The sequence below is a fragment of the Amyelois transitella genome, chromosome 13 (genome assembly GCF_032362555.1).
Source record: "Amyelois transitella isolate CPQ chromosome 13, ilAmyTran1.1, whole genome shotgun sequence".
Lineage (NCBI taxonomy): Eukaryota > Metazoa > Arthropoda > Insecta > Lepidoptera > Pyralidae > Amyelois > Amyelois transitella.
In genome coordinates, this window is record NC_083516.1 from 10,011,285 (window position 1) to 10,025,000 (window position 13,716).

Genomic DNA, 13,716 nt, shown 5'->3' on the forward strand with positions numbered 1-13,716 from the left:
TGACTTACCATAACCTAGAATTTGTGGAAACCTTTGTTATTTCAGATGTGTAACGCCGTTACTGTAATTAATATCGACTGACACAAAAATGTTAGGAATAAAATTGAATAGATATATTTTCAAAATTTGAACCGTTGACATAATTTCTGGAAAATGATTTTGCGAATATTACGTACAGTCGGCTGCTGATAAACTTGACCTCCTTATTTTGTTTATATAACTGAGTGGTCATGTTTTGTCTAGTCTGGTAGCTAACAACTTGTCCAGTTACGACAAATGAAATAATAAGAAGATAAAAAGAATATAAAGATCTTCAGGCCAGTAGGCGGCCTATTGGTCTGGAAAGAGTTTCTTTAACTGGTGAATCTTCTCTCACCTGTGGTCGATTTGTTTAGGGGAAGTACCAGCATCTTTTTGGGGATGGTGACCGTTTTGAGGAACGTTTAGTTCTGTTCTTTTAAGGGATTCTGTGTTATTTTTTCGCTACCAGACGGCGTGAAAGCTACAACAGGCCCCAGATTAAAAATCATTACTTGAAGCAGATGATTTTACATCAGATTGGGATTGACTTTGTTGGAAGAGGAGGTTCTTAATTCTATAGTTAATCCTGTTGCACAGACATATATATATATATGTGTGTCTGTGCAACAGGATTAACTCCTTTTTTCAAGAAAACCTCCGGGGTGCTACCTAGCAAGGAGACAAATGAATGAACACGCACAATGTTATCTATGTATTTAAAATTTAATTTTCGTTACTTATATACAAATTACAACATTCACTATTATAGTAGGTATTAGTTCCTTCTATATTTACATAGTAATAGTACACTTTAGAAGCGTAATTTCATTTATCAAGTCGTAATTACAATCAGGAAACTTTTGGAATAGTGAGTACTCACTAATAACGAACAATAATAAATATTCCAACGGGATTAGAACCGGTGACCGTTAGGTGAAGTGATGCAATCGGAATAGAAAGATGGTATCGTACATTATAAAAGGATTCAACAATGAAAATGCATTGGCAGAACTTTGGAAAAATATGTAGAAATCTAACTTCAAAACATATATTTTTTTTACACATCTATGTTCTTTATTACTTAAAAGTGATACAATATCTAAATATAAATAGAAACCACTTTTAGGTATTAAAGTATGTACTTCAAAATAGATTTCTGGTTTACGCGGGAAAAGAGATGTCATGGACGTAATGTCAAATTTGACGTTTTACTATAATGACAGTTAGAATTATTTTTAATATTAACTATTAGTAATATATCTGTTCGTAATTTAAATCTTAGACCGATGGTCTGTCATCGAATCTTCCGATAGGATTAGCAATATAAGAATTAATACATGCGTCATTATTGCAGTCGTAGCCGCGCAATCTTTTTTTTTTTTTACAAACGGTTTATTTTTTTAGCGGTTACCGTTAATTCGCATCCCGTTAACACACTGCACATGAAATTGTACTTACTAATTCTAAATCGATAAAGATTCCCAAGGAAAGTAACGAGAACAATAAAAAACTTAAATAATAACGAAATAAATAGTTCATTTTTTTATATAAAAAAAGATTTTTTTGCACCGACATCCATTTCTTATGACTACTAGAACATAGTTGTTCTATAATCTATAAAAATAAAACACATTACATACAAATTCTGAGCTGATTGTACAGAATTTGTATGAGACACATGTATGATTTGATTATATTATAGCGTAATATTAGACCCATTTATTATTATTATTATTTTATTGTTAATATAGAAATAGAAATCATAAGAAAGAGAATCGGTTTGACTACTTCACTAACACAGACTACTGGCTAAAATGAGAGTAGAAATCGTACACGCCTTCTAACCGAATTTTTATCAACCTTAACAAATGGTTTGAATGAATGAATTAAATTGTAAATTTACTTTAAATCAAAGTATTTAATATTAAGAATTTATTCGTTTGATTTAAAGTATTTTTATTTATTGGTACAATCACCAAGAAAAGTCAATTTCGGACACAGTTAAGGCTTCGAAGGTCACACGTTAAGTTTAATGTTTGTTTACAGAAAATATTAGTAGCCTCTATTTATTTTTTTCGGTTTTTGGTGTGTACGTTCATCTTATTATGTGAGTAGTTATACTAATATAACACAGTGGGAAAGAGATCACAAGTGTTTTGTCATTAGGCCCTCTCATTTAAGCCAGATAAATGTTGCCAGTCGACAATTCCTAATAATTGAAAAGATATATTCCTAATAATTGAAATGAATCTTTTAAATATACAGCAATACTGACTAGCAAAGAAATAACCATAACCAATTTGTCTTAATTTTTTTTATATTTTGCTAACCATGTAAAATTATCAAATGTACATTTTATATTACTGATCTTTTTTTAGATTTTGTCCAATTTGACAAGCTTTTTTAAGACACATCTTTCAATAAAAATAAATTAATGATTATCATTTCAATATATAATAAACTTAAAGTAAGTATAGTTCATACATAAAAAGCTTAAAGTATTTCTTTAAAAAAAGTGATATTTAATTAAAAAGTTCTAATAAACTTTTCTTGTTAGGTAATTCTTTTAAAAGCTCCATCAGTACGTAAGTAGATTACGAATTTAAAAAAATACGCCAGTCAATACACCTGTATCTGATTTCGCATGGACGATGTATAATTAATATCATTCATTAACAATGTAAGGAATTGTCGACTGAAACTAGGTTTAAAAATACAATAAATGTCAACAAGTTGATTTCGGCATCAAGAAAACAAACATTATAAAACGAATATAAAAAAACGAAAACTATCAATAGGTACTTATATTAAAAATATTGTAAAAATAACAATCTTTACAACAGTTTTCCCAAATCAACTCGCTGGCATCTTACACATAAATTAAATGCATCATACACTGCCACTTAACTTTTCTAACTACGATATACATTTACAGTCCAACTTGCATTGCACTCATTTGGAACTATGCGCAGCCGCCGGCGCGCTTCGTGTCATAAATATCACAACTAATAAATAATGTTCTATGCACTTTAGTCCGTCACTGTACCCGATTAACGCTTAATTTAGAGATATGGTAGTTTTCTGAGCATCTACATTTGTATGGTAACACTAATTGGCGCCAATTCCGATAACACAGATTAAAACAGCTTCAAAAATGTACTAAGTATTGAGGAGTTGGCGAACTGGATTCTCAATCATTCTGTTCAATTTTCACTCTTATTTCAAAGAGATATATGATTGAGAGTGTAGTTGCAGATTATTTTGATGTTTTAGAGGTTAGTTAACCGATAGAATTAGCAATTCCGTAATGATAGGCATAACGGTGTGAACGTATCTGTATTGTGCTGAGATTGCCAGATAAAAGAGCGTGAGATAGGTGTAGTGTCGTGCGAATCGACCCTAGAAGCCTATCGCTTTTGTAAATACAACTAATTACAAGTATAAAATGTAGGAACTACAGTGAAAATTAAATTATAAATGAAATAGAATCTGACACCTCAGACGACTTTGGTTTAAAAAGGATTTAACGCTGTCATTAACGTCTTTCGTCACAACGTCATTCGTCATAAATAAGTTTCGTCGATCGTGATTCTTTGTACGTTTGAACGTATTTGATTGTTGATGACAAATCACGCACATACATGACAGTGTATATTCCCATAAACTAAGAAGTGAAATTAAAGCTGCTCGAATGTTACAGATCAGTTCACGAGTTATGTAGAGTTCTCAGGGTGCCGCAGCGACACGGGGGTCTATCAACTTCGGACGGATCATTTCGTTCACTAGAGCGAGGCTGAGCGAGAGGGCTTTGTCTGGTTGAAACACCAATAAGAGTTCGATTGGTATTTGATGTGGAACATATAATTCTATTTCTGAATCATTAGTCAATATGACGAATTTATTTCACAGTATTTTTTAATCATAGAATATTTCGACTTGTTTGGGAAAAATATTTTCTCTTTACGCGTTTATTTACAACGCTACATTGTTATTTGTGACGCACAATCTTGCGTGCCGATGCGTTATGACGTCACTATCTTGCGTTAAATTTTACGTCACCACCTCGCGTTATACAACGCTGCGCCGCGGTTTTACGTTACGTTCGGCCTCTCGCTCCCTCCTCTGCCGTGGCCCACACTCCCCCCCCCCCACTCGTGTTCACTGCGGGTGCGCGGGCGGCCCGCGCGGGGCCCGAGGTCATTCACCCGTTGCTGCCACCGTGGTCCAACTCCACGGACTACTGTACCCCTTTTGGCTGAAAAGAAGAGAAAGGTCACGTTAGATTTGTTGTTAAAGAGGAATCTGTCGTAGGAAGAGAAGATTCATTTATTTATTTAAAACTTTATGGTTCCCGGCACCAATACAAAAAGAATAGGACCACTCCATCTCTTTCCCATGGATGTCGTAAAAGGCGAATAAGGGGTAGGCTTATAAACTTGGGATTTTTCTTTTAGGCGATGGGCTAGCAACCTGTCACTATTTGAATCCTATCTTAAAGCCAAATAGCTGAACGTGGCCTATCAGTTTTTAAAAGACTGTAGGCTCTGTCTACCGCGCAAGGGATATAGACGTGATTATATGTTTATGTTTGTTTGTTTGTAAAACTTTATTGCAGAAAATAAATATGTACAAAAGGCGGACTTAATACCGTTCGGTATTCTCTACCAGTCAACCAGCTGACCGAACAGAAAAAACTTTAAGTTGGTGGTGGTAGGATTGTATGAAAACTGTAAATGAGTTTCGAGCTCGGCTCGGTTAATTTATGAGCTGAAAACAAGCTCAAAAGTTGGTGCCTTAGGCTCTTTGCAAACGTATTACAGACACCTAAGATCATTAACATTAATCTTTACTGACAACTTCATCATTTGAGCTGATAAGGGCAACTAAGGCTTCTAGGTGTTCAACATTTCGGGTTTGTAGACTTTCAAAAGTTAAACAAATAAGTGCGCTGTCACTGTAGAACAGGACCACTCCATATATTTTGCATGGATATCGTAAAAGGCTACTAAGGGATAGGCTTATAAACTTGGGATTCCTATAGGGATAGGCGATGGGCAAGCGACCTGTCACTATTTGAATCTCAATTTCATTATGCCATTCAGCTGAACGTTGCCTTTCAGTCTTTTCAGGACTGTTGGCTCTGTCTACCTCGCAAGGGATATAGACGTGCCGTGTGTATATATCTAACAAACAAAACTAGGCAAGCTATAAAGGGATCTAAAGAGCAAATCCATCATGAGTAAACACCTAAATTCTCATCGCATTGGCAAATCGTCATAAATATGCGTTAGGGAGGTTAAATTGAGCTGCCTATAGGTGTATAGGTACCTATGCCATTCGAAAATGCTTCTAAATTTGGATAACGGCAGTAACTAGTATGAATTTCTATTCAAACCATTTCTGTTCGGAATGTTTTCAGTCCATTTACCAGAATACATTTACTACATACTGGCAACGAATTTATAATGGGAATGGAACTTGCAATTAATTTATTAGATATCTCTCTATAATTATGCGTCAATTTGCATATGAAAGGTAAACTTATCATCAATTTATCTTCAATTACTATAATTGAATTAATATTGTGGATTAAATTTCCACTTTATTTATAAAGAATGAAAGGTCTATTATAATATTACTTGTCAATGTCAATTTGTTACGTCTAGAAATTGAAGAAATAGTTGAATATAGTAATGAATTTCGTTAAAAGCATTAAAAGAGTTAATGTTAATACATAATTGTGTTATTTTTTTTAAGAATCAGAAATTAATTGTACTTTTTGTATAATTTTGACGAAGCCCGTTGCTATACTTACTTGCTGATAATGTTTTAGCTGTTTTTTTTAACTATAGCTATACGAGTAGTTACCAAGTTGTATGCCATTCATGCAATGATGTATAAAAGTGATTTTAATGATTCATTTAATCATTATCAGACGAAATATAATATCGACCTACGTTAACAGAATATTTACATCTAGCCTGTAATCTAAATCTCCATCTCTTTCTGATGGATGTCGTTAAAGGCGACTAAGGGATAGACTTACAAACTTGGATTCTTTTTAGGCGATGGGCTAGCAATCTGTCACTATTTGAATCTCAATTCTATCATAAAGCCAAATAGCTGAACGTGGCCATTCAGTCTTTTCAACACTGTTGGCTCTGTCTACCACGCAGGGGATATAGACGTGACCATATGTATGTATGTATATCCTGTTTCGTTATATTGTTATTGTATTGTTATCGGTCACCATTGTTATCATTTCCTGAAAACAATAGGAAAAGTGGAGTGAAATTAACTTACAATTACTCTAGGTGCGTTATTTGCGCCGTGTAATAAAAACATTTAAATTTATTATTTCACTTGTGAAAGAATTTTAAATTAATTTATAAATAGAAATAATGCGATTACCTACAGACTTAGGGTGAGACTATACCGACACGAGTTACAGACGTATGTTTTAAAATAGTGACGTCTAAAAAATACTACTTTAGTGAACCTCTAGTTTTAAGAAGTAATTCTTAAAGCCTAAGGAGTAATCCTTAATAAAAAAACTGAAGACAAAACAGTGACATGATCATAGTTAATGAGAAAGAGGGGTAACGATCCAACGACAGTTTGTTGCGAAAATTAAATATCTCAGTGTGACCGCGGCTTAGCAGTAAATCCTATTAGTTATTTTCCATAGTATAATAAATGCGAAAGTCTGTTTGTCCGTTCCGTTTTCACAGCTAAACCGGTGGATTCGAATGAATCCCTTTTTTTAAAAAAATCATTTCCTAAAATACTAATAAGGGGAGTAATGCAAAAATCGACTAACGCGGGCAACAGAGCTAGTTAGTCATATTTGCTTAATGTTATGGATTCATGATGACCGGTAGAGCAGCAGCTCTCCTCGTTCTTCTCTGAAATGTCCCTATATAGCGGCAGGAATAAATGAAATTAAATTAAAAAGTCTTTACTTTTCCACTGACAAAACGAGACACCAACAAAACACTATTAAAAAAATGACATTGGAATAAAAGAAACATTTTTAAACCCAACCTTTTTTGGTCATCTCCAACACTAAGTACATAAAAGATATACAGAAAGCATTTAAAGTAAGATAATTTTAGCTTTAAACAGACAAGTGTGACCTCAGCTTTACAAGAAAAATCCACAAGCTGTTTTCTCTTGTCTATGAAACACTTCATCCATTGGTTATGCATGGCGCGGGCGCCACAGAGCAATTCACGCAAACTTGACCTACTTGTCGTTAGCATGAATTATTGAACATCTTCGTTTGAGCGCTTACACAAGCATTCTTTATGCGTTTGGGTAAGTGATGTGGTGTTCACAAGTACGTGAGAAGAAGGTATGAAAAAAAAACCTGAGAAATGGCTCTGTATTTGGATTTACAGTATTTATTATTGTGATCAAATTAAGGACGTCCTGGCAAAGGGTCAGGTCAAGAGTATCCGAAACCGCGGAGCTTGTATTAAGAGACTTATGAATGTGGATGAAGCGAAAGAAGTATGCAGAGATCGTGGCAAGTGGAAGGACGTAGTCTGCCTATAAGAGGTAGTCTCTGCCTACCCCTCCGGGAAAGAGGCGTGATTTTATGTATGTAAAACGACCACATTAGAAAATATTTTATGCTATTATATATTATTGTGTGACACTCCACTCCAGTCAACATTAATTCAAAAGAAATTGTTTTCGCCGTTTTACTTCTAAATCAATGCTTGTGGAATGTTTGTTTGTATTAGCAAACATATCTACAGTAAGTAACTTTTCATATTTCCATTTTGCATCGACCGTTGCAAAACATCTCGGCAACATAGTGGCTTGAATGGCTGTAAAAATATGCAAGTAGTGAATGTATATGTGTGTTAAAAATTAGATGATTTGGCGCGCTGTACAATAGATCTTCTAGACACAGAATAAAGACGTTAGATATTGGAACTAGCTATTGCCTGTGATGCATACATACATATATATAATCACGTCTATATCCCTTTCGGGGTAAACGGAGCCAACTGTCTTAAAAAGACTGATAAGCCATACAGCTAAACATGGCCGCGAGGGATATAGACGTGACTATATGTACATATGTATGTAACGTACGAACTAGGAAGGCTGTTTATGTTACAGTGAACAAGAGAATAGCTTCACTTGCCTCGAGGGTCCTTTAGAAAGATAGATAAATACTTTATTGCACCATAAGAGTAGTATGCCGTGTGGTTCCCGGCACCAATACAAAAAAGAATAGGACCACTCCATCTCTTTCCCGTGGATGTCGTAAAAGGCGACTAAGGGATAGGCTTACAAACTTGGGATTCTTCTTTTAGGCGATGGGCTAGCAACCTGTCACTATTTGAATCTCAATTCTATCATTAAGCCAAATAGCTGAACGTGGCCATTCAGTCTTTTCAAGACTGTTGGCTCTGTCTACCCCGTAAGGGATATAGACGTGATGATATGTATGTATGTATGTAAGAGTAAAACATTCAATAACTGAACAAGAGATATTTTAATAATATTTTTTTAAGGGGTGTGTTTGTAAATATGTACTTACTTATAGAGTTGCATGACCAGGCCTCTTAATTTTTGGTCTAGTTTTTGTTACTAGTTTCCTAGCGGCTAATGACCTAAAATGATACAATTCCGTGCCTCTGTCTGTTTATCGTCAAATCTAGAACGAGTTAATGATGCCCAATGACTGTTATTTCATGTGTTTGCTTAAAGAAGTTATAATGTATCTTTACAAAGTTTGACCTGGTTGCTGTATTCACATTTAATAATAATGAAAATAAACATATTATCACGTCTATATCCCTTACGAGAAAGACAGAGCCAACAGTCTTGACAAAAAGGCCACGTTCTGCTGTTTGGCTAATGAAAGAATTGAGATGCAAATAGTGACAGGTTGCTAGCCGATCGCCTAAAAGAACAATCCCAAGTTTATTAGCGATTCCCTTAGTCGCCTTTTATGCCATCCATAAGATAGATTGGAGTTGTCCTATTCTATAATGCCGGAAACAACAACAGTACTTTAGAATTTTCATGATTGTTTTATTTCAATAAATCGTGAAAAATATGCGTCTTCGACTTTTATCAGTTTTCCCAATATGTATCTTAAAAAAACTTAAAAAAAATACAATTTTATACCGAACTACACCTTCCACACGAAGTGCCGTGTGGTTCCCGGCACCATTGAATAAAAGAATAGGACCACCCCATCTCTTTCCCATGGATGTCGTAAAAGGCGACTAAGGGATAGGGTTACAAACTTGGGATTCTTCTTAAGGCGATGGGCTAGCAACCTGTCACTATTTGAATCTCAATTCTGTCATTAAGCCAAATAGCTGAACGTGGCCATTCAGTCTTTTCAAGACTGTTGGCTCTGTCTACCCCGCAAGGGATATAGACGTGACCGTATGTATGTATACCGAACTAGCTGAGCCTGCGTGGAATAGTTATTTTGGGCATCATTGAAGCCCTCAAGGATGAATAATTTTCCCCGAATTTTTCACATTCTCCATTATTTCTTCGCTCCTAATAGTTGCAGCGTGATGTTATATATAGCCTTAAGCCTTCCTCGATAAATGGTCTATTCAACGCAAAAAGGATTTTTCAATTCGAACCAGTAGTTCCTGAGATTAACGCGTTCAAACAAACAAACTCTTCAGCTTTATAATATTAGTATAGTTTCGCACGCTGCAATAATGTCCACCGCTACGCAACCAACAAAGGAAACCTCTAATGGTGTCCGTTCGTAAAACAAAACGTGTTTGGAAATCCAAAACAGCATTAGCTAAACGCTGTTTTTACTCAAAACATTATTCTGCCCGGATTTTACAGAACAAATGGTTTTTCCTAATGGTGGTAAAATGTGCCGTGTGGTTCCCGGCACCAATAAATACAAAAAAGAATAGGACAGCTCCATCTCTTTCCCATGGATGTCGTAAAAGGCGACTAAGGGAGGCTTACAATTTTGGGATTCTTTTTTAAGCGATGGGTTAGCAACCTGCCAAACAAAAAATGTTTTATACTACATCTTTTGTAAACCCTTATCAAAAGGAAATAAAAATTATTTTCTAAAAACATAATGAATTTGATAGTTAAAATTATATTTTTATGAAATTATGTCACTTTATCGATTGTAAGAAACATTGTAGCCTACCATAGAATCTGTTAGACTCTTTAATGTCAAACATAATTCATATTTATTGGACGTTTTGGGGTTAAACGCAACCACAATGTAAGAACGTTTACAATTTACTGAAGTAATAGTTACTTGGTTATTATAATGACTTCTTAGTAAAGTCTTCTAACGATTATTATAAAAAATATTTTTAATTTATTATAAGTTTGTTTTTTATTTAATCCTACTAATATTATAAATGCGAAAGTTTGTGAGTAAGTCAGGATGTCAGTATGGATGTTTGTTACTCTTTCACGCAAAAAGTACTGAGCCGATTACGATGAAGTTTGGTATGTAGGTAGCTGAAGACCCAGAATAACATATAGGCTTTTTATCCCGGATTTCTCGCGGGATTGATAGGGTTTCCATGCGGACGGAGTCGCGGGCGGCCTCTAGTCAATTTATAAAATTATAAAACAATACGAAGCTCAATGTTTATTCTGCGACAGTAGCGCCACCACGTTTTTGTATCATACTAGTTATTGAGTTTATTCATTACAAACGAAATACAAACCTCGGACTCTTAAAAAGGGTTTCGTAAAAATCTCTATATAAAAAAAAATATCTTTTGTTTTTGTTGTCACAGCAGTAAACAGCGGCAACGAATACACATAATAATTGGTGAAAATCTGAGTTTTGTAGCTATCACGGTTTATGGAATAGAATAGAATAGATTTATTTTCAAAATTGGATACAAGGTATCACTTATTGACGTCACATAACTTAAATCTAATTATAACTACTACCGCTTCCAAAGCGCATGTGTAGAAGAAGCGGCGGAACAAACTACACTGCAGCATTTTCATAGGACGTCAATTTACAAATATAGATCTCTTAAATCTAAATCGTGGACGAATGCACATTGTCTACATTAAAAAACATGTATGAATGTAGAACTGATTATTATGAGATACAGCATGGTGAAAGACGGACAGACAGACAGAAATGCTTAGTAATAAGGGTCACCTTTTTTACCTTTTTGCACGGCGCGCTAAAATAATGAACCAGCAGACTAAATATGTCGGGTTGGGTTTAATTTAATTACTTTTGTTTTTATCACAAAGTTTTTACTGTCATTAAAATGTAACAGCTCTCTTGGGATCTTAGTCCGTGGGCCCTCGTAAAATACTTAATAACACGACGCCATTACTGTAATGCCTACAATTTGAGGACATTTTTACAAAGTATTTACTTTAAAAGACACATATAAGGACACAAATAGAAAATGTTGCCACTTTGTACCTAGTCTCATAGAATTAAAGAGTCAAGAAGTAGTAAGGGTTAGGTAATTACTTCTTTGAGAGAAGATCGCATCATTTCAGAATTCAGAATTATCACAGACTAGCAGTGCCCGCGACTTCGTCCGCGTGGAATAGTTATTTTGGGCATCATTGAAGCCCTCAAGGATGAATAATTTTGTCCGTTCTTGTTCATATTTTCCATTATTTCTTCGCTCCTAATAGTTGCAGCGTGATGTTTTATAGCCTAAAGCCTTTCTCGATAAATGGTGTATTCAACAAACAAACATACTCTTCAGCTTTATAATATTAGTATAGATAAAGATAATGTCTTACGTAATCGAGGCAAAGTTTGCCAGTTAATGTCGGTATACCAGCTTCAGATCCATAAATTATTGGTGCCATAATACTTACCAGAGAGGTATTTATTTATAGTTGAATCGTGGCATTTCACGGAAAAGCCGTTCAAATGTCAACCGATTTGAATATCCAATAGTTTAGAAATACTTTGTGCCGTGCGGTTCCCAGCACCAATATAAAAAATGAAAAGGACCCCTCCATCTTTCTCCCATGGATTTCGTAAAAGTCGACTAAGGTTAATAAGCTTTTAGGCGATGGGCTAGCAACCTGTCACTATTTGAATCTAAATCCTATCATTAAGTCAAACAGCTGAGCGTGGTCTTTCAGTTTTACGCTGAATTGTTTATGTAATAAATTATGTTATACCTTTTTTAAATTTATTTTGTATTTTTTGTAGGTAGGTAATATATTTTTTTTAGTTTGACCCCACAAAGTTCTTTGACAGACCCAATGGTTAACTGGTAGATAAAGATTCTAGCATTGAGTCCGCAAATTGTGCTATACATTTATATTTTGTACAATAGAGTTTGAATAAAAAAAAATTGTAACATTTGACGTTTGTTAAAAACTAAGACGCAGTTATTCATTCGAAGCCTCACGAGACCTTCGACGGCATCGAATGAAGTTACAGCTGAGGTGGCGTAAAGCTGAGGACACATGAAAGCGTATATTTATTATAGGTATTAAGAGATATATATATAATATATATATACATATATTATGTATATATTATTTAATATACTTTAGAATAGACCCACCCATATCTTTCCTAATGGATGTCGTAAAAGGCGACTAATAGGCTTACTGACTTGGAATTCCCCTTGTAGGCGACGGGCTAGCAACCTATCACTATGTATTTGCATCTGAATTCTACTATCAAGCCATACAGCTGAACGTGGCCTATCAGTCTTTTCAAGACTGTTGGCTCTGTCTGCCCCACAAGGGGTATTGACGTGATTATATGTATGTGTATACCTACATCAGTGTGTCCCAGGTCTTACCGGGCGGCGTGGTCACAGGCCAATTGGAACCAATTGGTAGGGTCATAGTTATATCTTATAACGTCAATCGAAACGATTAGTCGATTGTCTCGGAGCACAGAGCACTGAACGTGGCTCTGGTGGGTTCTTACTTGCTCTGTTTCTCTGTCATGAAGGTCGTAAGTTCTACCGTAAGCTACTAAGTACCGTAGTTATATATGTAGATGGAAGTCTTATTAGTCGGCTTACTTATAAGGTATATAAATCATTGTTTTATAAGTATAATTTCGATTTCTGGATGCAATAAGTAAATAACCTAATAGTATAGTGTATAGTGTGTGTCATAAAAAAAGTGATATTAAATTAAGTAATTTATTAAATTAAAAGTAATTCCACGCTTAAGGAGTTCGCGGGCAGAAGCTAGTTTTAACAAAAATATATTTTTTAATCATTTATGCTAGATATATGACAGACAAAAATTAATAACAATACAATCATGTGTAGTACACAAGCACCCGATAGAGTGATTCGATACAAATTGATTAACAATTCCTCTCGATAAAATTCATAAGTAAATTCTTTCCCGAATTCAGTTGAGAACTCGCTAAATTCTCAAAGAAGCTAAGGCCAGTAGTGCTAATTGGAATTAAAAAAAAGGGGATGGAGGCACGCACAGGGGGCGCCACTGTCGGGGGTGTGGCGATGAACACCCCCAACCCACCCCTGACCTAGAAAAGATACACCCCATGCGTGCCCTTACGCGCGGCGGTTAGTGCGTAGGAATGCGGGCAATTGGAGTTGGGGTTCTTTTTTTTTTGGATTAGTTTTGTTTGCGTTTGAAGATGTGTGTTCGTTTTATGATTTTATTTTATTTTGGATAGTAATTTATTTAATTAGTTGTTTAGGTTTGCAATACTAGAGTACATACATA

At 35.0% G+C, this 13,716-nt stretch overlaps 2 protein-coding genes across 2 annotated transcripts in view; both read right to left on the bottom strand.

Moving 5' to 3' along the window:
- The window catches only part of LOC106137183 (AP-2 complex subunit mu), a 127,538-nt gene that overhangs the window by 84,640 nt on the left and 29,182 nt on the right, over positions 1-13,716 (bottom strand). The gene's annotated exons all lie outside the window — the stretch shown is intronic.
- LOC106137170 (uncharacterized) overlaps positions 1,263-13,716 on the bottom strand; it is a 74,686-nt gene continuing 62,232 nt past the window's right edge. Inside the window, exon 2 of the mRNA XM_060947586.1 lies at positions 1,263-4,276. Within this exon, the coding sequence (XP_060803569.1) occupies positions 4,219-4,276 (58 nt within the window). The 3' untranslated portion in view covers positions 1,263-4,218. The remainder of the gene's footprint in view (positions 4,277-13,716) is intronic.